Source organism: Cebidichthys violaceus, unplaced genomic scaffold (assembly GCF_023349555.1).
Source record: "Cebidichthys violaceus isolate CVI_PGR_0920_01 unplaced genomic scaffold, fCebVio1.0.p SCAF_196, whole genome shotgun sequence".
Taxonomy (NCBI): domain Eukaryota; kingdom Metazoa; phylum Chordata; class Actinopteri; order Perciformes; family Stichaeidae; genus Cebidichthys; species Cebidichthys violaceus.
This window is the reverse complement of record NW_027176368.1, coordinates 40709-68089: the sequence shown is the minus strand read 5'-3', so window position 1 is coordinate 68089 and position 27381 is coordinate 40709. Positions and strand designations below refer to the sequence as shown.

Genomic DNA, 27381 nt, shown 5'->3' with positions numbered 1-27381 from the left:
TATCTGATACATTTTTTGATGTTCGTAATTCAATTATTTGTCTTTACTTCAACTCCTGGACTTAAACCTATATAACCTCTGCTTACAAGTGAACTCCTTCACCTGGAGATCACTGCTAACTGGTATCATGTTTTTAGATTTTTTGTAGGTCAACTCTCAGAAATCCAAAGCTATCCAGTGTTTTTTCTCCACCACAGCACTTGAGCATACAATTTTATATTTGGATACCCATCATTTTAATTCCCCTGATTTCTTGACCCATATGCTTATGATCTAGAAAATGAGAGCAGTTGATGTATTACACACTAAGAGATGAGAAAGGTAAAGCTATGAAACACAGCTTTAACTTAAATGTAATTTGATTTTTTTTTAGAAAACAGCGACAAAGCTCGTTAGTAACAGCCTTTGCTTCTCTTTCCAAAATGTGACACATGAATCTGCTAAATGAAATGATTTCATACCGACTTTGAAAACCAGTTGGAAACTTTATGTTCTTGATGGTGAAAATGCACGTTTGGTTAGTTTGTACATGAGAGGGAAGAGAGGCGGGGGGGGGCTTACACAGCAAAATAAAAACTGATTTCATTTATGGAAAAGACGTTTAAAATAAAATAAAAAGGCTAAAAGGTTCACTGTCTTGGTTTTAGCCTGTTAGCATGCTAGCATTAGCTAATTAGCACTAAGCATTCAGCTGAGACTTGATTCATTTCACAGGTCGTAGAAATTATTGTGCAAATAGATATTTTGGAACATGAATCTTTGTACTCAATTTCACGGTAATCCAGCGTGATTTTACTTAAAAAAACCCCACAGATAATCTAAGCTAAGGCTAAGAGAAGAGTCATTATATCAACAAAGTCAGTAACATTCATCCTCTGGAGACCATGAACGTCTGGACAAAACCGACGTTGCCATCCAGAGAGCCCCGGCAGGAGAAAACAGGCAACAAAACCAGTTTTCCCAGAGATCCGTCGACTGAATGTCCAGACTATAATCACCTTACATCCCTATTTATACCCAGAAGTAGTTTAGGTAGAGTAACTGTGTGCCTGAGGCTGAAGACTTGAAATCATATCCGAGTTTGCCAAAATCAAGACCGGACCAAGACTTGTTTACGGCGAGAGTCAAATCTGACTGCTGAAGACTCAAGACTACATCACACTCGGAATTGGCACACGTGTCGTATTTATTTGAGGCAGTCGTGACAACAGATGCAGCCAATTTGGCTTAGGGAGTGACGGATGGGATACGTCTAATCGGGAGCCAAACTAGTGCCGCCGGTTGTTAAATAAAGAAGGAAGGAAAAAATAAATAAGTCCGGTGTAAAATGTGTCCATGTAGGAATTGGCTAACCGAGCCTGAAGGCATAAACAAGCCACCAAGCTGGGGCGACCCCCCCCCCCTCCCTCCCAGCTGGTGGACAACTCTAAATTTGACTTTAGAATTTAGAACATCCTATTTTCCAAACGTTTATAGGCCAACGCTGCAAAGTGGGTCTGACAGATAACAAGCACATGAAATAAAATGGTAGGTTACATTTCATTTCCTGCTAATTGAAACGCCATTACTGGCTGCGCTGCAACAGCAAATCTAGATTGTATTACCTACGTTAACTTAACTTCCTCCTTCCTCCTCAATAGAGCCGTTATTTCTTTTTAAATATATAGGAATATTACAGATGTTTCGTATTACCGCCTCAAATACTTCACTTCTTCTTTCTCAAAAAGTAATCATGAATGGATAGACTTTACCAAACGGTGATATCTTTAAGTGATTCTTAAATAATGCCATGTTGATATCGTGAAAATGCGGAATCAAATTGGTACATATTGTCCTTAATTGAACATTTTAAAATAGCATGACTAAAAACTAAGAATCCACCGATTTGATGAGCTATTTTATGATTATCCCAACAAAACAAAATTAAGAAAAAAGGCTTTTCTGCAACTCAAAAATGCAACATTATATTAATAAGACGACAAAAGGTAATTAGAGCACAAAATAATATCCGGACAAGACATACAGGGTGTATCCCGCTAAACCTTTGAGCATACTTAGTTCAGCTACAGTATGAACTCAGGCCCAGCTTCAGCTTCCGGTATAAAACTGCACAGGATCCCCGGAGAACAGAACTGGGCCACGAGAACCGGATGAACCTTCTCACACAAAAACAACAGTCCGTGCTCATCAAACAGCTGCTTAACCTCTCCCTGCTGCAGCGAGGCTCCGCCATAACACACACACACACACACGCACACACACACACACACACACACACACACAATACAAACATATCAAACAGGGAGATCAATATTGCCCTTGTGAGGTACTATTCTCTCCGGTGGGAGCTGCGCTTAGTGAGAGAACAAAGATAAATTCGGAGATTACCTCCTCTGGAGACAAAACCCCAAATTACTAAGAGACTGTAAATGTTAACGCGACCCAAAGAGACTACGGATCAGTGGTTTACGATCGACCACTGGAAGGCTGAAGTGTAATATATATATATATATATACATACGTAACGTTCATCACGTACAGAGTAAACCAAATGAAGAATTCAATAATTCAAATCTAACAGAAGTCTTAAAAAAAAAAGGAAACTAAAATGACCTCCAGTTAGCTCGCTGACAGATGGGACCACCCTCATGAAATATTAACACGAGTGACAAAGAGCTATTAATGACCTCAAGTGGTGTGTAGAGCATTATACATTATACAAAAAGTACTTCAATAGCACTTGGTGGGCCTTCTGGAGTACCTGTGAGACTTGAGGAGGATTCGGGGGGGGGGGGGGGGGGGGGGGGGGGGGGGGGGGACACAGAAAGCACAAAACGGGTAGGACTCACCTTCTCCACCGATGACAGGTCAGGTTTCCATAAACCTTAGAGAGAGAGCTGCTGGTCCCCTGCAGGAGATCACCTGTGGAACATAAAACGATGGAGACGTCGGGGGGGGTCAGTTAACAGTGAGCTAAAAGTGCGGCTAAATTGCTCTTAACGGCGGATATAAATGGAAATCGGTCCAACAACACGCGTCAAAACACCAATTATGTTCACAGACTCTGACACTGTAGGAAGTAACGAAATGAATAATGTCAGCCACCTCCGTGTCTGTGTAGTTGTGCACCAATACACCAGCATGTTAACAGAATTATAACCCCGTTCAAAATATTAAAAAAAAAAAGGATGTCATGAACTCAATATGTGCTCTTCAAACGCAGCAAAAAGGTATTCATGCTCATTAGCTCTAAAAGGGAGAGAAAGACATGGTTTTTGGTGTGAATTCTGCAGTTATTTTTTGAATATGTGTCAGCAGACAACATATAAGATGAGAAGATAATATCATATATATATATATATATATATATATATATTCAGCATTCTTTTAGTCCCTAACACGTACCACAGTATCGCAGTATGCAGCCCACACAACTCAACACCTACTGCTCGCCCACAACTACACAACTTTGAACAGCAGTATAGATAGTATCAGAGAAGTATATTCGATATGTGAGGTATTACATAATACACTTCAAAATAAAAAAAGGTGGAATCCTGTTTATTACACAGCTGTTGTGTTAAGTCGTGTATTTTATTAGACAGATGAATCATTTTGATTGTTAAGATAAGATGACATCTATCACATCTGTTCCTCTCTACTTTTCTGCACACATCATGTTATGTTATTTAAACTACTGCGTTTAATCCCCGCCTGCAACGTCCCGATACCGTGATTAAATTATGACCTACTTATGTATATGCACTTGCGCTGGGATCATCCACTGGATCATAATGCTGGTTTTTTTTCTTCTTTTTTTCTACATGAATTAGTCCAGTGCCGTTGCTGTTTTTTTTTTTTTTTTAAATGTTGAATCTGAAATAATCTGTGGTTTGATACGATTGAAACGAACACTCGGACTGTAGCTTCATCCTATGCAAAAACTACTACGAGTCGAATAATTGATAGACAGAAAAGCAAAGTGAGAAGAATTTGGATCGTTTATCGTATTGCAGGCAAAAACTTCCAACTTCTCAAATGTGAGGATTTGCTGCTTTTCTCCGGTTGACATCAATATGAATGGAATATCTCTAGCTATAGCTGAATCTCTAGCTTCAACGCGGTAATCATATCTCGTCTTCTCTTTAATAACAAGACGCTCAGCGGAGAACACCGACGAAGCTTATGACGACGTTAATTCAGCTCAATCTGTCCTTTAAAGTTATTCTCTTTTCTGCATTTGGACTTTAATGAAATGCAAAACGCCACAAACCAACCGAGGGAGGAATTGTAATCAGCTGTGAACTCATATCTCATATTTATATGGGATACTTTATCGCCTTTATGCAATCCCTGCCAAGTTACACAAACTCAGAGGTGCACTACAGCGAGCATAAACCAGTCATTGACGTTGTTTGGCTGAATGTTGCCTGCTGGGATTTGCTCCTGCTGCACCTTATTATGAACTGACAATGGCCGCGTCCGACAGACTCTGGCAACAAATTCATGTCCGAAAATGCTGAGTCACGGTCACTGTATCCTGTATTTTCACCCGACTGTTCCGTCCGAGAGATCCAGAGATCAGCAAGTCATCAATCATTCAGCAGGTAGCTGCAGTCAGGCGTGAAACCATGACTCGATTGGTGCATGAATAGAAAATGAAGAGAACAAACTATTTTGATAATAGATTTATCAAATTTACCAAAACATATATCTGTTTCCAGCGTCTTAAATGTGAATATTTGCTCGTTTTCTTCATGTATAAGAACACATTTTGAGGTTTTGGACTGTTGGTCGGATGAAATATCACATTTGATTCACACACACAACATCATAAACTGCCTACTGTCCAGTCAAGAAGTGATGAGCAACATGAACAACGCTGCCATTGGCGTCCCGTCTGAGCGTGCCCATGAGGAACACACCCTCTAGTGTTCAAAGCAACGACCTGAAAGAACGTCCACGTGTCGCCAGTTATCACCAAAAACCAGCATCGACCCCCAAACTCCAGAGCGTGATTCATGAGTGGGCGTGCGCTGGGACTCCATTTTGAAATTTGCCCCAAAAGACCCGTGACACACACACACACACACACACACTGACTCAGGGTGTGTGTGTGTGTGTGTGTGTGTGTGTGTGTGTGTGTGTGTGTGGCGACGTGGTCGTGGTTGAGAGAAGTGACGTGTTGGGGGGGGGGGTGACGCTGCGTGAGAGCCCAGCTGGTACCGTGGACCTCGTTCTGTACTGTTCCACATAAAGGAACGCACAACGTTTGAGTTTGCAGCTGGAGGAACATCATGTACCGGTTAGCGCTGCCGTAGATACTCTCACAGTAGACGTTCATTATTGACGTTATGATTAGCATCCACTCCTGTTGATAGTATTTCATAAAACAAATTAGGAGCATTAATAGCATCTTACTTTGGTTCTTCTGTCTGGCACTCTGCGTAAAAATCGAACGCACGGAAACAGATTTACGGATAGAAAAACCAAACGAGATGCTTTTTTTTTTTTTTTTTAACGGTGCCGCGGACGCTTCTGAACATCTCCGATGTCATGAATCGTCCAGAGCCGTGGCTTGTGTGTGTGTGTGTGTGTGTGTGTGTGTGTGTGTGTGTGTGTGTGTGTGTGTGTGTGTGTGTGTGTCCCGCTGCACTCACAGAAATGAGACGCTCCTGCTGCCCTTCAGACTCTCTGTTCTTTACACCGCCTCTTTTTTTCAACACCTTGTCAGACACCACTATCTCTTCCCTGAACGGAGGAACGGCGGCCTTTAACCCTTTCCTCCACAAACACAGTACAGGAGGAGGGGGGGGGGGGGGGGGGATATATATCAAAAAAACAACCCCACTATTTCACACATCGTCTTCTCTCAGGAGCATCCGCAAAACACCAAATACTGACAAGGTAACAAAGCAACACACAGGTCGCCGACATGAGGAAACACCCCATTCCTCCAAGAGAGCTGGATTTTGAGAGAGAGAGAGAGAGAGAGAGAGAGAGAGAGAGAGAGAGAGAGAGAGAGAGAGAGAGAGAGAGAGAACCGGATCAAAAGCGAAAATCTATTTTGAATCGCTTGGATGCAAAAGTGAGCTGAAAACACATCAGTATTCTGCACCGGTTCCTCTGTTAGCCCTCGCTTTGCCCTGATGCATTGTAGTGAAACATAAGAGAAGGGGGGGGAAGTCTCAGCTAAAATAAATATGTGTTCATTCAAATCAATTATAGTTTTTTTAAACTGGCATGCGCTGTGATAAGAACAAAGCAACCTTTGTCAGAAGAGCTGTGCCCGTTTCTGACATTAAAGAGAAAAGCAAACAACCAAATGACAATAGCTTGAACACAAATCCCACGCTCCTGTTAATCCTCGGTCATTATGGACATGGCCAAAAAAGAAACCAAATTGTCAGATTAAAAACTACTTAAAACCATTCAGCAAAACTGCCCAGAACTATTTCATTTCCACTTCCTGGGTTTTCTCTCTCACTACGCTCCTCGCGTTGGACGACAGCAATGTCACAACTACTGCTCTTTTTATTAGCCGGTTAAAAGATAACCGCAGACCGAGCCAGCCAGGTCGCAAATTGTAATTTAATTCCGACGACAAGCTTCCCTGAGCGGCGAGATGCGGCCTCGCTTTAATCTAAAACACAAAAACAAGTCAAGCAAAGGGGGGAAACACAAAGTAAAGGTTACCGCAGACACGCTGAGCAGCACCGCGAGTTAAAGAGGACACATCTGTGGCTTCACTGCCAAGTGAGAGGGAGGATAGCTGGTGACTTAATTAACAGCTCTATGCATTGTGTTGTACAAGTACAGCACACACACACACACACACACACACACACACACACACACAGAGACACAAACAGACCCAGACAAACAAATGGACATAAATAGAGAAGTACAGCTGTAATAGGACCCGTGAGGCTTACCATTAAAGGGTGGATCCTTCTCAAAAGGCATAAACACAACCCCGCTGTACAAGTCCTTTGTCGAGACAAAATTCTATAAAATCACTTTAAACCAGGAACTAAAGTGAAAAAGATTATAAATCAAGTCCAGACATTCAATGGTTGGATCCCCTTCAGCTTTACTTGCTAGGGCCCAAATTCAGGCCTAAGTTAACAGATCAGTGGCTCCCAACCTCTGGATGAATGTGAAAATAGACCCGATGGTGAGTCTGAAGGGACGAAGAAAGAAAATACAAGATGTGCGCTGCACAGAATTATGTTTATTCTCCGAGGACTTTGCTGACTATCTTTTCTCCAGGTGAAATAGTGAATGTTGTTTTATCTCTACAGGCTGTAAAATCCTCTCAAAAAGGCCGTCATTTTTGTAATCAGAACCACATATTGCTTCATTTTGAGAAGTCATGAGCCATTGAGTTTAAGAAACACTGCTACAGATAGATGGATGGATAGATAGATAGATAGATAGATAGATAGATAGATAGATAGATAGATAGATAGATAGATAGATGGATAGATGGATAGATAGATAGATAGATAGATGGATAGATGGATAAATGGATAGATGGATAGATGAATAGATAGATAGATGGATAGATGGATAAATGGATAGATGGATAGATGAATAGATAGATAGATGGATAGATGGATAAATGGATAGATGGATAGATGAATAGATGAATAGATAGATAGATGGATAAATTAATAAATGAATAGATAGATAGATGGATAGATGGATAAATGGATAGATGAATAGATGGATAGATGGATAGATGGATAAATGGATAGATGGATAGATGGATAAATGGATAGATGGATAGATAGATAGATGGATAGATATCTTTGCTAGAATATCATGGCGTTCCTGGTGATGCACTATTAACTCGTCTCCACGGTGAAGAGTGAGGAGTCTGCTAATAAATAGCAAGTGCTCTTTGACTCCCCTTTGCACAATACAATTGGATTACCCCCCCCCTTGACAGTATCATCATCTCCTCTCTGCAGGCTGGTGTCGGGCTCTCGTGGGGGCACCTTGGCCGCTGACAGACATGCACTCCAGCAAACAGTGGATTCAGCACCGCGGACAGCTCCAAAACAAGCTGAGGCGGGCACGAGCGAGCTGCCTGTCATCTGCTACGTCACCATTTGACGCTACAAAAAAAAATAAAACCAGAAAACACAGCGGCAACCAGATAAAACACCTCCCGCTGCTAAACTCACAAATGTGGCCACGAGATCGGAGATTTACTCCGCCGTATAAGCCTGGATGCGTTTCAGCTCGGGGGCAGATTCGATGAATTAGATTAAATAGACCCACATGCACCTAATCCCGAGTGGAAAACAGGACGCGTCCTCCTCTGTTAGTTCGCCAGAGAAGAAACAATGACGCTTGAGATGGCTCCTCTCGCTTTCTGCTGTGACAACCAATTACATAACGTCGGAGCGGAGCAGCTCTCGTGGACGTCCATTTCACCCGAGAACCCCTCAAATGTACAACATTCTCTGCCTGCGATCCGGTGTGTTTGTACCGATAAAAAAAAAAAAACACACACACCCAGCACATACATGAAGCAGGGGACGATTACGACATCACGCGCCTGGTCTTGTTTACCCGTTTGACGCATGGACAGGGACATAAAATGGCAATCCTTGACCACCATCTCCATCTGCTATAGTGCACTCAACATGGCAACAGCGTGTGATATCATAGTCCATACTGTGGAGCGATATTTGAAGCAGTCACACACACACACACACACACACACACACACACACACACACACACACACACACACACACACACACACATGTACTAATGTACACTGAGGTCAAATTCGCTCATTCTGCAGGACGAAAGAGCTGCATAGTAAAAAACAACAACACCATCATCCTGCATCATCCTGTCACCTCAGAGCAACATTGGCTTGACTGTGCAGAAACCAAACCGAACGACAAATAAAAGCATGCAGTAGTAATCCAAGATGATGCAAGATGCTCCTCTGCACCGGTGGCGTGTGCCAACAACAACAACGGTACACCGGTTATTAAAATGACGCATGCATAATTGACAAAATCGCCGTGGTAATGGCTGGTGAATCTGTGTAGAATACTTGGTCGGTGTCGCGGCAGAGACAGGGATGAGATTCCTCTATCAACGCGTCGCCCCTTCGCTGAGAGGATGCTCAGCTTCTCTTCGCCAGTGCAGCGATGTGCCATCAACACAGAGACAGAGCAGAGACACACACACACACACACACACACACACACACACACACACACACACACACACACACACACACACACACACACACGGACCGACTGACTTACCCGACGCTGCTGCTGCTTAGGTGCACTACTACACTGCGCTGCGATTTATTCGGTATTTCCCCTTGCAGTGACAGAAGGTGACCCTGCGTTCTCTCTGCAAGACTCTGCATCCACTAGATCACGATGCACGCAGCAAGGGGGAGCTCCACGGCACAGGCGCGCGTCGGAGGGAGAGAGAGGGAGGGAGAGAGAGAGAGAGAGAGAGAGGAGGGAGGGGGGGGGGCAGCGATTTCCTTTTCAATGGACAACAAGCACTGGGCTGCAGGGAAAAAACGAGCGAGCGAATGCAACTTGGAGACGGGACTTTTTCAAATTCCCCTCCCAGCATTAGCCACATGAGCTTTATGAGGAGCTTTTGCCAGATGTGTCAGCATCTGCATGGGGATTGGAGGAGTGGACGGACTTGTATTTTTTAGGGTTTCATGAGCATCTAAGCATTTATGTGGATCACATTTGAGTCTGAGGAAAACATGTATTTTTTTTTTTTATTGGTAATAGAGAGAGGCAATTTCTAAAATAATATGGCAGATTCAATAATGGGGAGAGCCCCAAATGTGACTTCCCCTTTCCAACCAATAAGGAGAGCGGATGGTAAGAGGGGGGGGGGCGTCGCCGCTGTTTCTTGTCCATCACGCCCACATTGCACTACACTGCAAGGGAGGGAGACAGAATGTTTTTGTCCTTTAGCTGGCGAACAGGCCTACTGAATCTCCATCCACTGTTTAATTTAGGCCTCCATAAGCAAGGTCTGTTCGCCTGCTGGATATTAAATTCATATACTTGTATAATACAGAGCTGCATTTACTCAAATGTCATTGCAAACAGAGGGAAGGAAAGCTAATGATGGACATGTTTTAGGAGACGCGAGGCCGGGAAGGACTGCAGCACAGACGTCTTGGACCACTGATTTATGTTTGGCAGACCCTGGGTCACATGTTCTGCGTCTGTTAGCTTGATGAACACATGATACATGCTGTTAGTTTGGTTAATCATTGTGAGAATTTCACTAAAATTGCAAAAATCCAATTCATGGTGTTTTGTGTATTTGAGAAGCTTTTGACTGTGTGTAATCGTTGCATCCTCTTTCAATCAAATACAATTAAACTCTGAGTGGAAACGCAATAAAGAGAAATGAACCAGGTATAAACGTTTCCTGTTACATGTATAACCACCAGACACTCACAGTGCAGGATGGTTTTAGTGCATTAATGGAGAAAACACAAGACACAACACCGTATCTTGACAGGGGTAAAGTGCTTCATCAAAAAGAATCTGAAGCAAACGTCTCTGTTCAATCGAGGGGGAAAAAGAATATTTTTGGTTTTAGTTTGGTTTTTTTTGCAGCGCTGGTCTTTCCAACTCTCAGAGGAGCGAAGCGCCCTGCCAAAAACACTCAACATCGAACGCAACCAGGGTGAAGAGAGAGAGAGAGAGAGAGAGAGAGAGAGAGAGAGAGAGAGAGGAGGTGTTTGTGTTTGTGAGCTTGCTGGAGGAGCAAATGCCTTGAAGCAGATTAGCTGGATGCTGCTCTTGGTCTGACTCCTAGGAGCAATAACTTTATGCTCGTGACATAATACGTCACAAGCGTTCATTTTCAGAGCCGTGCGTTGAACGCTGGGATGCGCACGTGGATGATCTCTTTCTGTTGTTGCGTATACATGTGCAGGGGCTCACGGACTGTGTGTAACAGCTCCTCCAGACGTGAAGACAAAATGAAATATTGGGCTTTTTATCCTTCCTTCCTTCCTTCCTTCCTTTCTGCTTGGAACAAACAATGCAAACTGAGGATATAATGCCTCCTTCTCTCTGCTGTGGTTATAGTGTAAACTGAGGAAAATCTAAGCATATATATTGAGAGATTTTTCTTTACAAATCAAATTCTCTCCAAAAATCAACGTTTGAAACGTTCTGAAGCCGCTGTGATCACTTCGAGATCCACTGTTTCTGATCTTTGGCTTATGTTGACATACCGATATCAATTTACATTACAGCAGCCCGACTAAATACATGTTGGTTTTAACTGGATACACAACATTTACATGGTCATGAGAAATCTCAAAATTCTACCTTCAACAACAGCCCCCCTATCTTGTTTATTCAAAGATGTTTAGTGACATCTAGTGGCGACAGGCCGGCAGTGCAAACACCTGCTGTAAACACACTCGATATAATAGGAGATGGATTTTTCTAAATTGTGTGATAAAAGTTAAGTACACAAACATTTGACCCATTTAATGACTTTACCCGTCTATTGTGGCTCTATTAACACATATTCTAGCATCACCTATCAATAGATTCACTACAATATAAAGTCATGAGTTTAAAAGCACATTTGACCAACAGAGTAAAAACCCATTCGTACATTAACACTTTTGGCTGTTTAAAAAATGCAAAAACTGCAATTTTTGAAATTGCCTGCAGCTCAGAACAATTAGTTTGATTGACAGGTCTTTAGGTTCTGAAGAACATTCTACATCACTGAGTGAGGAAAGCAGTCACTATACGATCTTAAACAACTGGACAAGAAGCAACTTCTGAACCAAACTAATCCTTTAAGATCCAAACAACTCGACTGGACAAAACCGCCTGAAGGCAGTACTTGCTGTAGCTGATGACAGGTGAGCTTTGCTTTGTTTTAATTGAAGTGTTTTAATTAGCAAGAAGTCATTGGGACCAGGAACAGTGGGGGGGGGGACTACTTGTAAATTACTTTGGCAAAGTTTACTTGAAAAATTGAATTTTGAACCATCTTGAATCAAAAATGGCGGTCGGGCAATGTGAAAACATAATCTGATTAAAATCATTAAGGGCGGGGCTTTTAGATTCAAATAAAAACGCTTGTTGAGACAGGAACATGTTAAATTATGGCTATTGGAATAAACAGATACAGACTTTGCTTTTTGGGTTTTCTCTGCAGAAATGGCAAATAAACCTCCGATAAACAGAATCTCAGGAAACTATAAGATTCTGAACGTTCTGGGCCAGGGGTGCTACGGAGATGTGGTGGAATGTTTTAAAAGGGACACTGAAGAGACTGTGGCTGTGAAGGTGGTCAAACAGAGAAACTCACGGCGCAGCAACATGAGAGAGGTGAGCTGCTTCACGATCATTGAGTTTATATCGAGTCCCATCGCTTCAAGTGGATGACTGTACTCAAAACTGTAATTCATCCCCCAGATGTTGGTACTGGAACAGCTCAGATGTTTGGACCCTGATGAGTCCAACATCGTCAGATGTCTGGAATGGTTCCACAGGAGTGACCGGAGCTTCATGGTCTTCGAAAAGCTGGATATGAGCCTCCATGAATACATGACCCGGAGAAAATGGGTCCCTATGCCTTTAGACGGCATAAAGACCGTCATCAGAGACGTAAGGATACCAGATAGAAAGCAGTATTTGAAGCTCTGTCCGTTTTCCACTCGGGGAAACATCCTCGTTATTCTGTGACTTGACTTGACAGGTGGCCACAGCGCTAAGCGCCCTGAAGGGCCTCGACCTGATCCACACAGATCTGAAACTGGACAACGTCTTGCTGGTGCATCATCAGACACAGCCATTCAGGGTGAAGGTCATCGACTTTGGCTTATGTCTTGAGACGTCCGAAGCCTCGCCTCATCTGTGCGTTCAGCCCATTTGCTACAGGTGAGACTTTTAGACCTTTGACTTCGTAATTCAAGTTGCTGTGGCCTCCTTCTACCGATTCTGTGCATTCTACTTTAGGGGCGGTTGATGCCACGTCCCCCAAGTTGGATTTTCATGCTTTTAAACATGATCGGCGTTCTTCGTTTAACGCGTCGCTGTTCTTCCACCATCAGGTCACCTGAAGTCATTCTGGGCCTATCATTTACTGAGGCCATCGACATCTGGTCTCTCGGCTTAGTAATGGCCGAGTTGCTCCTCGGATTCAGACTTTTCCCGGGGAAACATGTATACGATACGGTCAGTACCAGTCTTAACGTATGTGGTAATATTTCTGTTGAGCTAAATGCTAGCATGCTGATGTTTAGCAGGTATAATCTTAACCATATCCACCATCATAGCATGTTAGAGTACTCAATAAGGACGCCGTCTTCTGTGTTTTGTCTCCAGCTGCGTTTCATGGTCGACCTCCTGGGTGATCCTCCTAACAGACTTCTGGACGGTGGAATAAATACCGGTCTGTTCTGCCGTGGAACTTACAAGTACCGTATGTTCCGGCGATGGACTCTAATGGTACAGTACTTCACCCTCCTTTGACTTACATAGACAAAAACGTGAAGTATCCTCGATTAGATCATTTGCCGTTAGTATAAAAGCGTCAACTCTGATGAAGAGACGCTTCAAGTCGATTTTTTGTCCTCTTTCAGACGCCAATGGACTTTCAGGCTGAAACGGGCATCAAGCCCTCGGAAAACAGGAGGCACCAGTTCTCCTCTCTGGACGACCTGAAAACAGTAGGTCGACAAGTAGATGCTGCCACCGAGCAGTCGATCACGAGCACCGGAGTGATTTTGGCCGATGTCGATTTAACTCTTTTTTATAATTTTGGTTAATTTAGTTGAGCGCGCACCAAACAAACACAGACGCTGCCGACAGGAACGCTTGTGTTGAGCTGCTAAAGAGAATGCTTCAGATGGATCCCAGGAACAGGATTACCCCAAACAACATCCTGGCCCATCCATTCATAACGAGGAGCACCGGCAACAGCTGTCGGTAAGTGTGTGTGTGTGTGTGTGTGTGTGTGTGTGTGTGTGTGTGTGTCAGGCCTCTCTTCTTGGTATCAGTCAATAGGAGACTTTGTAGAATCATTGTATCTTTGTGTGTGAACGTGACCATAAACGCGTCAATGCATCCTTTGGCAGTGATGAAACTTTACCTGCTGCAACCAGTTGGAGCCAAGCGATCAGCAACAAAGACGTCATTGTGGTTCTGCCAGCTGAGAAGACCACGCAGAGGTAAGAAGCCACCAAACAGAGCAGCTCCATCAGGTACCGCCATGTCCTCTGGTCACCAAACCTTCACATGAGGGTTAAAGAAAAAAGGCAGATGGCGTTAGGCAGTATCACATCAGGGATCATGTGCATAACTAATGTACACAAACATTCAATGGGCCAGTTACTTGTTCAAACACCAGCAATCTCCCTGTTTCAATAATGTGTGTGTGTGTGTGTGTGTGTGTGTGTGTGTGTGTGTGTAGTCCCCAGGTCGTGCAGAACAACATGACCGATCCTCCGCTGGCTGAGGATGATAGAAACCACGCATGGGGACCTGTCAACGGCATCAGTTGTGACAGCGGTCTTGTATTGGAGTCCATCAGAGTCAAAAGCTCATCTGTGGAAAGAGTCCAAGATCCCGACTCCTCCAGCGGTATAAACTCCTCGCACGTTATTGGTAAGGAACCCGTCCACCACTCCTCCCCGCTCTCCATTTACAGTCACTCCTTTCGAAGCTGATCAGAGCACTTTCATGTCACTTGAACTTGCAGAGGCCCGTGTCCCCAAGAGGAAGACAACGAAGAGAGGAATCCGAGGATTCTTCTCCGCCTTGAAGAGGAGGTTGTTCTGCTGCTTCTGTGTGTCTGAGGACAACGATGAGTGCATTGGTCCGTGAATGGGTCGCGGTGAAAGTCGAGCTCCGTCAAGCTTACTTCAACCTCAGCACTTTCCATTGCACCGGATCGTTCTTGGATGTTCAAAAACTCCATCAAGTCCTCAGGACTTTTCCCAGACAGAAACGGCGAATAAAACAAATTTCTATTTTTTTTTTTATCACTTCGTTGTTTTGTTTCTCTTAAACCCGTTTAGTTATTTTTTATGTGAATATTCCAGTATGTGGTGCGTTTGAGGTCAAATAGCCTTCGCAAACATATAAGAACATGTCAGATGCATCATTTTTGACAACACAAATATATTGTTTCATATTCATATTCATCGTGAGTTCACAGATTAGAGTCAATGGACCAGAAAGCTCAGTTCTGACCTGCCTCCCTGGATGCTGCAGAGCTTTAGAGAGTATTTAAAACGTTTTGAAGAAGACAGGAGACAGATTCATCTTACCTGGATGGATGGATGGATGTGACATGGTTAATTATTGGTAGCCTCAGTGGGAATTCAATCAAAAACCTTATTTGAGTCCCTTTCGTTTTGGAATTTTCTCCCAGGATCATGGAGCGCTGTTGAGAAAAAGTAAACACCACATTAACGGTTTTAAATGGGACCAGAAGGTCCTGGTTTGACCTCTAACTCCTGCTTCTCTTTGTCAAAAATGTGGCGGACAAACCAGAAAATAACACAGTTTAACATAATGTGCTGTTTCAAATTTCGCACACACTCAAGCCGACTTGGCACTGCTGCAATTTGCTGCTAAACTAACCTATTTAATGGCTGTTTAACCGGAGGCAAAGTTCGGTTTCCTGCAGCACCACTCCACGAGTTTGAATATTGTTTCAACAGCGGTTTAGTTTGACATGGTGGCCACCGACATGTTTAACCTCAAGTTATTCCCCGAGAGGTAAACGTTCAAACCGGTGCTTGAAGACAGTTAACGACAATCCACGTCTTTAGGAGAGGAAAGGGTTTTCGCCAATTACCAGGCAATGACGATGGGAGTGCTCGGCAAGCAGCCAATCAAATTGCAGGAGGGCATCACTCAGTGTTGAGCATGCGCAGACGGATTTACCACAGAAAGGGGCACTTGACGTTGCCTCTGCCTGCCCCTCGTCTGCAGCAAGTGCAACTAAAACACCATATTAACTTACTTAACTCATATATACAGCCAATGATCTTTTTCATTTTGGTGATGATAATAACAGCAGCAGCCCTGGATTATTTTATGTCACGCATTAATCAAGAATTATATGAATTTCTAAGTCACTAACGACCACTAAAACTATTTTATTTCGCTGCCAGCAGATGTGACTTTACCCGTTACATATACGTTACATGATATTCTTTACAGATGTTTGACCAACACACATCATGGTGATTGGGTTGAGCATTGTTTTGTTTTTTTAAATTTTTTGTCTGTGAGAAAAATAAACACCAAAAATGTGATGTGTTCCAATGTGCAAATATTACAGTCCCAGTTCTTCTTTAGCACGTGAGTAAATAACTTTAAATTGTGTCTGTGTCACTCAGTTGCCATATCATGATGATAGCAGATTCTGTTATTTCTGGGATTCTTGCTCCAGATGTGGTTCAAAAGGATTTTGGACACCAAGTGCACGACGTTGAGTGTGACTAAATGGCATGCAAATGAAACAATAAACGCATGTAAGGGGGGGGAAACGCCTTGTTTGACATGACAATTCGTGAAATTATGTGTGGTCATGGTGCTTTTATTGTGACAGATTTCAGACCGGAAGTGCTGCCGTCGGTGTCACGCTATTTAACTAACCTGCTAACGGAAGACAGCTGCCTGCGTACCACAAACACATCACAACGTCACTCAAAAGAGAAGGTTTTCCACACCGCGCAGTGAGTCACATTCTACTCAAATGTATCTAATTACGATAAACGGGCATTCTGTCGCGCGCTAGACATGAGCCTCGTCTCGCGGAGGGGCTTGTTTGTGCAATAAATCAACTTGTCATTGGTACCTGTGTCATCTAACGGTTACCGGGAGCAAGCTAACGGTGACCGTTAGCGATGATTATTACGGTTAATAGGCGCGTATGGCGTGGGGCGCGTTTAAAAAAAGGGTAGCCGTTAGGTCACTGCGGGGCTTTTTAAAAAGGGAAAGTTCATTGACGGCAGCGGTTATAGTTCCGTCTGCTTACTTTGACGGTTCTTGCTAGTAAGACGTCAACCGTTTATACTGGATTGAGTTGGCCAATGCTCAAAGCCTTTTCTTAGTTTGAAATTTAAAAAAAAGGGTCTTTACTAACGTTACTTCCTTGATACGCTCGAGTGCAAATTATTTTTCATTCCGTGCTCCCCCCCTCCCCTCCCCTCCCCTCCCCTCTCACCGTCAGATTCGTCGCTGATTAGGAAGGGCAGTGATACCACGTGGGAGTCACATGAACGACGAGGATGAGGCATGAACAACAAGGGGGCCGCTTCAGGAAAGAGCCGCTGCACGGTGTCCGACCCAGGGACGGGGTTCGCTGCTTGTAGAGAGAGGCCCCTGCACACTGTCCAAAACAGGGACGGGATTTGTAGAGGCCCTGCACAAGCAGCACACCCCCCTCCCACCCCCCACCCCAGCCCTCTCTCCTCCTCTTCCTCTCCTGAACATATGCAATGAACAGCACCACTGAGCCCCCTGCCATCATAGATGGAGATGTGGCAGTCAGCTATGTGTTGGTGCCGTTTTTCCTCATCACCATCATTGGAATAGCTGCAGCTGTGGTGAGTTGCCCACACTAAGTTCTAACTTCCTGGGAAGCGTCAAAATGAACAGGCGGCGTCATAACGCAGCACACGTAACGCTCTTCACTCTTGTCCCGTTTCAGGTCATGTACATCCGTAAGAAAAGGAGGTAGGCTTTTAATCTACCTGCATTGTTTTTTTTACTATTATTTTATTATTATTATTTCATCGAATCGACGTTTGGGATTTCTTTTTGTTTTGTTTTTTTTGTCCCCGCAGAATCGACAGACTCCGCCATCAGCTGTTACCGGTTTACACGTACGATCCGTCAGAGGAGCTCAATGAAGCGGAGCAGGAGATGCTGTGGAAGGAGGAGGACACAAGGGTAGGATGCACACTTTGCTTTTTCAGAACTTTTTGGAGTTTCGGGTTCTCTGGGACATTTTTCATTCATTGAGATCAAAAGTCGGGATCATCACTGAGAAAATGTAGTTACAAGTTCGCATGAAAATCTTTCCGTTTTGAACGTAGCTCATATTCTTTCTCAGGGTTGGATTGAGCGTGTCAGATCTCAACACAGCTGATATTTCCAGACACGGTCGACTCTCTGTGTATTTCTTTTAAAGTGTGCGGTTGTCGTTGATTGCGCCATAACGGCTCATCCGTTCCTCATTTGGTCAGTCACTTCCTCCAACGCATCGAAACTTGGCTGCAAAGACGTACAGTAGAAAGTATAGTGACAGTAGTAGTTGTAGTAATATAGTAGAAAGGTTGCACTACTCCTTTTTGTCTGCAAGCCTCAAAATCCTCTGTGGCTAGTTTTAGAATCAATGTTTACGTTCGGTTAACTTTCTAAAACCAGATCCGGTCTGTCTGAAGGTTCCTCTGATACCCCTGGTGGTGTACACGCTCTAGTTTAGAAATAGATGAAGTAGAAATAGACGGTTATAGATAGAATAACACTACAGACGTGAAATGATTGACCTGGTTAATTCCTGTCAAAAAACACTGCACTGAGCCATGAGGAACACTAGGTGGCAGTGTTGCCCACGGGTAAAGTAAAAACTCCACAGTTATGATATTAAAAAAAGGGAAGAACAATACCATAAAATCAAGTTATGTATTAGTTAAAGAGGTTATTATTATTGTTATTGTGTCCTGAAAGGGTCAGTTCACCCACATCACAAAACATTTGGTCACTTATATAATCCTCATCTTTCATATCTTTCAACAGTTTTATATCCTCATCAGAAATAATATTAAAAATGAACACTTTATGTCCTCAGATTGTACAAGGCTGGGCCAGAAGTTATCAACAGCGACGCCCTCTTCTGACCAAAGATGTCACCGCATGACGGCGGTAAAACCGCTGGCACAGAACATTTTCAGCGCCGAGACGACCTTCAGCCGTTTTCGCCTGAAGTCACGCACAAGACAATCTTTTGTTCCTCTTATTTATCGCCCGTTCTCCATCCCGTGTCATGTACAGACCGCTCCGCTCATTTCTGCGGTTCTGACTCCCAAACAGACGCGGTGCCGTTGATTAATTTATTTGAAGATATTTATTCAAACCTTTCTTCTTCTTCCTCTTTTTTTTTACTGTGGTACTCAGTGGTGTGACTCAAAGTGAAGACATGTGTGATCGTTGCACAGATGCAGGCTCCTGTGGGGCGACATGCGGAGTGTTGTAGTGGGCGGCGTGTGGCAGGCGGTCGTGTTCCTGTGGGTTGCTGCAAGGCATCTGCGCTGGCTTTAATTTCGGGGCGGCGTTTGAATGTTCTGCACTGGTTCGAAGCCGCCGCTCCTGCAGTGAGGAGCAGGTTGCTGTGAAGAGGCTGTTTGCGGTGCATTAAAAACAAACATGGCTTCTTTGATGAAGCGCTTTTAAATTCAAATAAAGACAGATTTGAGAGATAGTTTAGGGTCACCAGTTCCATTTTGAGTCCAAAATTTGAACGCGCCCTTTTTGGTTTTAATTTCCTCCCCCACGCCCCGGAGTCTTTCTCTTTTGGTTTCGCCTATGACTCTTATCAATGGCATGGTTTAATAACAGCAACCCCCTCACATCCACAGAACGAGCTGTGACTAGTGCCCTGAATATGTCCCGTCTGATGGCATGGCACCAACATAAATGCACCTCCAGCTGAGGACGAATGCCAAAGGTCTGACTGTACCAAGCACTCAGGAAAACCTCGCGCGCTTTTCTGCTTTTGACGACTCGTGACCTTTATTTGCCTTCGCAGTCGGGGATGTGATCTTAAAGCGATGAGGTGTTCTTTAAGGGGAACGTTTATCGGTTCTGATTCTAAATGTCCTGGACTCGATGTTATGCGTCACGTCCGGATGCGTTTCATAATCAGAGCATTTTTATAGACTTGTGATTTGTGGACCTAAAACCATTTAGCGCAGAATACGTTCCTCCGGTCATCTTTACAACTCACTGTTCATTTTATATGCATTCTCTGGAGACTATATTTTGTGTTAAAAGACAAATTCATTTATGAAATACAATAGTCACAATTGAAACTGTACCGATATCCAATCATGACATTAGGTTTGCACTGGTGAAACAGTTCAGGTTGCACGTGAAAAGTGAAATAACTACTGATGTGAATGTGAATGTGGCAGCACTGTAAAAGTTTCACCTTCAGCCTGTTGATTTAAACGTGAATAAAGTGATACGACTCGTCTTTAAGCTCATCGTCTCCATCGGGTATCGAGGACTACGAGGGAGGGGGGGGGGGGGGGGGGGGGGGAAGCGACAGAAAAATTGACAAAGAAAAATTCTTTATTGACCATTTCTGATACAAATTGTTGTAGGGCACCATAGAAATATAGACATTGTACATTTATATACGGTGTACATTAAAAAGAATGATCCCATCCTATCGAGTTTACAGTATATAAATGAACGGATGTTGGCATGTAAAAATGATACCGATAGTCTCCAGAGTAGTTTTTGAGGATGTCGGGGGGGGAGAAGATGCGGGGAACAGTTAAGTGGGGGAAAAAGGAGCGGCCAGTCCGTCACAAACATCGGTCCGTGAACATCTGAACCAAACATTTCAGTGCACCAGAAGAATAAAAACACACCTGCTAGTCTACCACAGTCAGCCAACAACGGGCGTGGAGCCGACGGGTCTCCCTGACTTGCTTCACACGTTGAAACCTGCGAGCTCCGGGTGTGAACGAGCCAAGACGTGCTGCGCTGTGTGCACACAGTCGCAACATGTGACATCTTGGATATACCATGACAGGTTTAAAAAAAAAACAAAAAACAAAAAAAAAACACCTTTGTAACAACATCTTTCTAACTCCTGCCAGAAGTTACATTTAAAACAAATAAAACAGAAACCCAGTTAAAATGCAATTACACGGTAACGTAAGCGGTTGAGTGAGGTATGAAATTCCAGGCCTTGTTTCGCCCGTTTGCAGTTTTCCGGGTTCGTAACTGAGGTTGTAGCAGCTTAGGTGTGTGTGTGTGTGTGTGTGTGTGTGTGTGTGTGTGTGTGTGTGTGTGTGTGTGTGTGTGTGTGTGTGTGTGTGTGTGTGTGTGTGTGTGTGTGTGTGTGTGTGGAAAAAAAAAAAAAAAAACCCAGTTAAGTGGACTGTGACTGCGGGGTTCCCTGACACTTAGAAACACACAAAAGAACAACACACATCTTCAAAAGACTATTTAAGTAGATTACTGTTCTAGGCTGATGACAGAAGGACCGAGAGCCACAGGTGAAGCGGTGAGAGCCCGATGGAATGAAAATAACAACCGACTGTCCTCCGCTACAATCAAAAACTCCTCCTTTGACCATTTGCAAAAAGTTGCCTTTGCGAGCGATTAAGTGAGCGCGTGGAAACGGAGGACCGCGAGAAGACGAAAGACGCCATGTTGAGGACAAAAGACAAAAAAATAAAAATGAAAAATAAACGCCGATGTGACGGCATTCGTAAAAGCTCCCTGAAGAAATGACACTGATGCTCTCTGCCTAGAACTCTGCCAACGCTATCCTTAAAAACACACATACCAACAAAAAAAAAAAAAAAAAAGATTTGAGTTTTATTATAACATGAAAAGCAGCACACTCATGTTTGTTTAAATGGTATGTAACCCGAAGGAACAAAAACAGTAAGTAAATCAGACTAACGACACACGTCACGTCTCCCGACTACACGCTGAGGACCTTGAAGGAAGGAGCGTCACTAGACCTAAACTGTCCCACGGGACGGGGTAACGGTTCTGAAGAGGGTTCTGCTCTACTGGTGGGATGGGGCCAAAATCAGTTAATGCAGATTTTGTTTTGTTTTTTTGGGGGTTTTTTTAAAAGCGGGGGAAAAAAAATGACACCCCTACCACCGGTTATCTCATCTTAAGCGCTGAAGCTCAACTCCATCTAGAATACGATGCAAAGGATAGGTTAACCACTTCACACAAACACACACAACAAAAAAAAAAAAACAGCAAGTATAGGTAAAATTCACCTTTGTCCAGTACAAAACATGGAGGAGGAAAAAAAAAAAAAAAAAAATCTATATGCCCTACCATCTCAGATGCAGGTCCAACAAATAAGTAACATTAAGCAGAGGAAAAAAACGTCCTACAAGCCATCTTTTTTTTTTTTTTAGGGGAAAACAAACTGAAATGTCCAGGCTCCTCTGAGCACACTTCTGTCCAGTATAAAAGACTTGTGATAACGTGACATGTTGAGAGAAGAAAGGACCGTTACCTTTCATGTAATTCTTAGATCTATGCGTGAGCAAAGGTCCATCGTTCTATCCAGTGCGGCTGCATGATGTTTGGACTGTGTTAACCCTCCTTTTTTGGCAAAAGAGGGCTTTGTCGTGAACAGTGGTCATGTGGTGGCACCTGGTGTTGGAGATACAGCCCAGTTCTGGTTAACAGTAAGTCAGTATGTTGAGTGAGGTAGCATGCGTTGTAATTACTGGTCTTCTTCATCTTCCTCCTCCTCCTCCTCCTCCTCCTCGGATGATTCCTGGGATGCCTTTTCTTCCTTCTCCTGTGACAAAAAGGAAGAAGAAAAAGCGCATGTTTTTACTTGTAATAAATACCACCTTTAAAAACAAAAATGTTATTATGAATCTCTGATGAACCACTATGGTATGAAGAGGACCCAGGGGGAAGAGTGAGCCATCTGTAGTGAAACGTGATTCATAAGAGAGTGGTGAGTCACGATGAGGCATCCTGTTTTTGCTCCCTTGCTTTTCCTGCTCACACTCGCCGCTGCCCAAGATGTTCATTCATAAAAATGGAGAGGGTAACTTTGGGTCATTCCTCTCTGTGACTAATTCGATCCAGACTCGTTTCAACAGTACGCCCTGACCACTCATGCACATGACAGAACGCTACTACAAGACTGCACTTTTTTTTTTTCCTCCCCCCCCGCCCCTTGATTTAAAAAAAATAAAACACGCTGCACATGTTGCGGCAACTCATTTTTGCAGTTACAAAAAAAGAAGAAAAACTCCCGACATTTGGACGAGGAACACTGTGAGGAGAATATCTACGTAGGTTTAAAATGAACAAAATGAACAAACTCCATAACATGAATAGCTGCAATGAGTAAAAAAAGTGACTCATCGGAGAGGAAGGATGCAGGCAGGGGAATTAGGAAAATGCAATTTTTCGCCCCGCAGACAGTCATTCCGATCATAATTCGATCCGGGGTGGAACGGTTTAAAAAAAAACCAAAAAAAAAACCACAGCGAGCGCTGAGGTCGAGCCAGTCGGAGGAGGACTCTTACCTCCTTCTTAGGTCTCCCTCTGCGTTTCCCCCCCGCAGCCGGGGTCGCCGCCGCCGCCGCCGCCGCCTTCTGCGAGGAGAGGAAGAAGAAGAAGAAGAAGAAGAAGAAGAAGAAGAAGAAGAAGAAGAAGAGCGCACGGTTAACAGAGCGCCATCTAGTGGGCCAAACAGTTAGATAACTTACAAAGCGTGTTATTTTATTACATCTAAATGTGCTCAAGAATTCACGAGTACCGGAACAGTTAGTCAAACCGTCAATGAGCGGTCATGTGGGACCATCACCGGGTAGAGAAGAACCTTTTTTTTTTGTTACCGTTAGCTAGCGGTGAAACAAAACTTATGGGCGACAAACGCTTCGCCAAAAGCTCTCAAGACCGTGTTGAGAAAATATGACTACATTAAATCATAACAGCAGGCGGTGATAAGTAAGAGTAAGCAGATTATTTATTTTAGCCATTTCAGCTGACAGCCGGCATTAAGCATATTTACAGCCCGGTTTGTTGTCTCTGCTCGTTGCGCCACGTCGTGTGTCCCCCCCCCCCTCTCATTTATTGGGTAAGGTGGTCAGAAGTGGGCCTTAAGTCACTAGAGGTTGAGGAACCCCTTGGTATAAACAACCCAAAATCTCCACCACGGGGCTCTGCCGCCGGCTGCCTGCAGAGGGCAGTCGTACCTCTGCAGTGAGACGGATAGAGGAAGGGGGCATCGGGTTCATTGGCTATTATCTGGAAGGCCGACAGGAACTGCACACAGGGCACTCCAGTTCGCCGGCCACCTGGTCTGAGGCTCAGAGACAGCTGGTGGGACGGAGCGGAGACACCAGCCCTCTGCAGGCTAAACCTATATCATACATGTATGTGTCCCTCTCTCTCTCTCTCTCTCGCTCTTTCCCATACATAGCAGTGAAGACTGAGCACACGGGGGAGCTGGAGGGTTGGGGCGGGGGAGAAAAAAAAAAAAAAAAAATCAGTTGTTGCTATGGAGACGACGGGCAGAGAAGAACTAGGGCTGTGTGCTGGGTGGAGGCGGAGGGGTGCTTAGTGTCAGCTCGGAAACAGGCTTGCGGCCTCTGCACCTGCACCAAACTGTGCATGACAAGCTGCAGGAAGCTGGAGGACAGGAAGTACAGGGTAGAGCATCACTTAAATCAAGAAAAAAGTAAGGCGGCGAACCAGGGTCCTTACAATGGGAAACCCAAGCCAGGCTATTTCTGACACCAGGAGAGGAGGAGGGCTACAGCCAACCGATATATATCACAAGTAACAGCAGGATGGGGTTAGCTACTGTTAAGGCGCTCATCAACCAAAAAGGAATCAAGGGTTAGAAGAGGGAAGTTGCGAAGCTGTGCGCTCCGGGTCAGGATGCTGAAATCACAACACGGAAGGATTCACTCACTTTGCCCTTGGTGGCCGTCTTGTTCTTGCTGCCCTTCGGCCGTCCTCTGGACCTCTTAGGAGCCGGGGAGCCGCTTGGTTCCTGACAACAACAACAACAACAACAACAACAAAAAATCACAACGGTGAAAACAGTTGGCGCGCCGCAAAACTGTTTACGGTTGCATGCAATACTCTCACAGACGTAGAGTTCACTTTAAGGACGGTGCAACTTCACAGGTGCTCAGATCTGCACGGAAACAAACAACGTAAACTATCATCAACTGAAGCGTTCATGAAGACAAACACTGGTTGATGAATAGTATCCTCTGACTAAAACAACCACACCGAGGTGCAGAAAGGGGAATATCCAAATTACCACTGAGGGAGAAGGAGGAGGAGGGGGGGGATTACCGTCAACTCCAAAAACGCAAGGTAAATTCAGAGCCTTGGTCACGTGATCGTGTGTGGTTGTAAGCCGTGTCATGGCGGACCGCTCTCCTGTTGCAGCGGGTGTTTACAACCGCAGCTCATAGCAACCGAGCAACTCAATACCGCAGACGCACCCCGTTGAGTGACGGCTGTACGAGCCAGTCGGCCGTCATCCGTTACATGACGGGCAGAGGGAGGGGGGGGGGTGAAACCTGGTTTAAAGGTGTTGGGTTACCGGTTGCTTACAAACCTGTCAAGACACACAGGAAGTTCGGTGTCGACTTCTATGCTTACGACGACATGGGGGTGAGCAAATGGTCACTCGCTGCAGCCGTATCGTGATTCACAGAGGGCTCAGTAGGAAAGCGGGGGGGGGGCTCATGTCATGGATATGCATCTACCTGAGCAATAATGGAACAGATGTGAGGAGAGGGCTTGTTTTTGTTTCCTGTTTTTTTTAAAACACCTCCAATTCCTTTCCTGCTCCTCGTGCACACGCCCACATTTTTTTTTTTGGTTGCGTTTCAGGTCGACGACACTCTCGTGAAACACAAACCGGATACAATGACCCACTTTAACGCATAAATTGGTGCTACTTACGTCAGAGGTCTTTACTTGGGGCTGCTTGCGGGGTCTTCCACGCCCCCTCTTCTCTGTTGCCTCCTTCTCTTTCGGCGAGACTGTCCCCTTGTCGCTCATATTTCCTCAGCTCTTCGGACCTAGGAAACACAAATCACGCGGGTCAGGCCTGCAGCAGCACGGCGTCAAGTTCTCTCACACACACACACAAAAAATACAGGGGGGCTATTAAACTCACTGACCGCAACAACAAACCAAAAAAAAAGAGAGAGAGAGAGAGAGAGAGCGAGAGACAGAGCGGACTAACCGCACAACCGGTAACGCGTTTAACTCGGATTAATCCGCGCTTATTTCCAGGTCTATTTCGGTCTCGTGTGTGTCTCCTTCACGCAGCCGACGGTGTCACACAAACAAGGGATTGACTCCGTCGGCGGTCGCACAAATCTGCAAAAAAAAAAAAAAGACTGCTGAACCCGCTGCTCCCTCCCCGCACACCGAGCATGTTTAGAAGCCCCCCCCCTTTTGCTGTAGTTGTTGTGTGTGTGTGCGCTGTGGTCTGGCCTGCGCGTGGAACTATCTCGCAGCGTGTCTGCACGCCGGAGACACACACACACACACCGACCCATACAATGGCTGGTGTGTGTGTGTGTGTCTGTGTGTGTGCTCGGGGTGAGACTTCCAGGTAAAACGGAGCCTGCATGGACACGTTAAGAAAAATAAATAGACACAACCGAGCGAGGTGCGTTTGGGTTAGTTAGCGGCGGTAACCCTCAACAAAAGACGGCTTCACGTTTAAAGCATGCAACCCCACCTCGAGCTCCAGCGCTCTGTAACATGTCATACAAATCCGGTTCTTGTTTTTTTTTTTTTTTTTTTTTTTTAATCGAGCATGCACAAAAAAAATAAATAAAATAAAAATCTCACCGGCTACGCCGCTGCGGTTCTTGCACTCACCTATCGCTCGGCTGTAATCGCTGCTCTGAATTTAAGACCTAATGTTTCCTTTAAGCCTGGCTGGTTGTACCCGGTTTAAAAAGCCTTGAACGGCTCTATAGGCTACAGCTTTTATTCGTCAGACGACGCACAGCCCGCCCCTTTCAAAATCCCAGAGCGTGCAGTGTTAAATAAGGACCCCGCTATGAATTAAACAAGAGGGACGGGGGCTGTTGTTGTTTTTTTTTTTATTTAAAAAAAAAAAAAAAAAAAACGAAGTAAGCTTTTAAATTCTTACCAGCAGGTTGAGAAGTTTGTTCCTACGACGTCCTATAAATAGCACGTGTGTCTTGTCTCCGGCAGATAACGGGGAAAAAGGCGCCAGGCAGGAGGGGTGGGGGTGGGGGTGGGGGGGGGTGTTGGGGGTTTTTGAGGCAATTTAAAGAGCCGCCCTCATGGGAGGGCGGAGATTTGATAAATGGGCCACCAACAGTGGAGGAGCAGGAGGACATCCTTCTTATTCCACAAGTGTGATAACAAAATACCCCCCCCCCCCCCAAAAAAAGCATGTGTTGAAGTTGCACAATATACGTTCTGCTATACAAGAAACGATTACAAATGGTCACTTATTGTATGTATGTGCTCAACAGTACATACCAGAGTCTCCACAGTGATGGTGAGTGAACTATGACCCCCCCCCCCAATGTAAACACAAGCCGGTTTT

At 44.5% G+C, this 27381-nt stretch overlaps 4 protein-coding genes across 10 annotated transcripts in view; 2 read left to right on the top strand and 2 right to left on the bottom strand.

Annotated features, from left to right (window-relative positions):
- The window catches only part of pacsin1a (protein kinase C and casein kinase substrate in neurons 1a), a 28289-nt gene extending 18860 nt beyond the window's left edge, over positions 1-9429 (bottom strand). The window contains exons 1-2 of one of the 3 annotated variants that reach the window (XM_068713991.1): positions 9300-9429; positions 2850-2922 (exon numbers count right to left, since the gene is read on the bottom strand). The gene's annotated coding sequence lies outside the window, so the exon portion shown is untranslated. Of the gene's footprint in view, positions 1-2849; positions 2923-9082; positions 9264-9299 lie in introns of those variants that run through there. The other 2 variants (XM_068713992.1, XM_068713995.1) reach the window with 2 other exon arrangements.
- A 2789-nt stretch (positions 9430-12218) lies between these two features.
- On the top strand, positions 12219-16520 carry LOC137875051 (homeodomain-interacting protein kinase 2-like). Its single transcript, XM_068714000.1, has 9 exons — positions 12219-12389; positions 12477-12668; positions 12760-12941; positions 13115-13238; positions 13389-13511; positions 13646-13732; positions 13837-13991; positions 14141-14233; positions 16415-16520. The coding sequence occupies exons 1-9, from the start codon at positions 12219-12221 to the stop codon at positions 16518-16520; spliced, it is 1233 nt and encodes a 410-aa protein (XP_068570101.1).
- A 144-nt stretch (positions 16521-16664) lies between these two features.
- Positions 16665-20282, top strand: smim29 (small integral membrane protein 29). Its single transcript, XM_068713990.1, has 5 exons — positions 16665-16753; positions 17251-17626; positions 17731-17756; positions 17867-17972; positions 18874-20282. Exons 2-5 carry the CDS (start codon positions 17519-17521, stop codon positions 18940-18942), a joined length of 309 nt encoding a protein of 102 aa, XP_068570091.1. The 5' UTR covers positions 16665-16753; positions 17251-17518; the 3' UTR covers positions 18943-20282.
- Positions 20283-20357: 75 nt separating this feature from the next.
- Positions 20358-27016, bottom strand: LOC137875043 (high mobility group protein HMG-I/HMG-Y-like). Of its 5 annotated transcripts, XM_068713986.1 has the most exons (6): positions 26679-26706; positions 25967-26168; positions 25746-25864; positions 24736-24816; positions 23342-23410; positions 20358-22596 (listed from the first exon to the last, which is right to left on the bottom strand). In XM_068713986.1, exons 3-6 carry the CDS (start codon positions 25842-25844, stop codon positions 22519-22521), a joined length of 327 nt encoding a protein of 108 aa, XP_068570087.1. In that variant the 5' UTR covers positions 25845-25864; positions 25967-26168; positions 26679-26706; the 3' UTR covers positions 20358-22518. The 5 variants fall into 5 exon arrangements, with proteins under 5 accessions (XP_068570087.1, XP_068570090.1, XP_068570086.1 ...); XM_068713989.1 differs by lacking the exons at positions 25967-26168; positions 26679-26706 and adding an exon at positions 26956-27016; XM_068713985.1 differs by lacking the exon at positions 25967-26168 and having other exon boundaries at positions 26649-26766.
- Positions 27017-27381: the final 365 nt, after the last annotated feature.

What these genes read in the sequence shown, in the direction of transcription:
- smim29 (XM_068713990.1), top strand. Translation starts at nt 17,519, where the DNA reads ATGAACAGCACCACTGAGCCCCCTGCCATCATAGATGGAGATGTGGCA. An exon ending in TTGGAATAGCTGCAGCTGTG is followed by an intron (nt 17,627 to 17,730) that starts GTGAGTTGCCCA and finishes GTCCCGTTTCAG; the next exon opens with GTCATGTACATCCGTAAGAA. An exon ending in GGAAGGAGGAGGACACAAGG is followed by an intron (nt 17,973 to 18,873) that starts GTAGGATGCACA and finishes TTATGTCCTCAG; the next exon opens with ATTGTACAAGGCTGGGCCAG.
- LOC137875051 (XM_068714000.1), top strand. Translation starts at nt 12,219, where the DNA reads ATGGCAAATAAACCTCCGATAAACAGAATCTCAGGAAACTATAAGATT. An exon ending in TCCGGCGATGGACTCTAATG is followed by an intron (nt 13,512 to 13,645) that starts GTACAGTACTTC and finishes GTCCTCTTTCAG; the next exon opens with ACGCCAATGGACTTTCAGGC. An exon ending in GCTGAGAAGACCACGCAGAG is followed by an intron (nt 14,234 to 16,414) that starts GTAAGAAGCCAC and finishes TGTGTCACTCAG; the next exon opens with TTGCCATATCATGATGATAG.
- LOC137875043 (XM_068713989.1), bottom strand. Translation starts at nt 25,844, where the DNA reads ATGAGCGACAAGGGGACAGTCTCGCCGAAAGAGAAGGAGGCAACAGAG. An exon ending in CCCAAGTAAAGACCTCTGAC is followed by an intron (nt 24,817 to 25,745) that starts GTAAGTAGCACC and finishes TGTTGTTGTCAG; the next exon opens with GAACCAAGCGGCTCCCCGGC. An exon ending in GAGGGAGACCTAAGAAGGAG is followed by an intron (nt 22,597 to 23,341) that starts GTAAGAGTCCTC and finishes TTTTTGTCACAG; the next exon opens with GAGAAGGAAGAAAAGGCATC.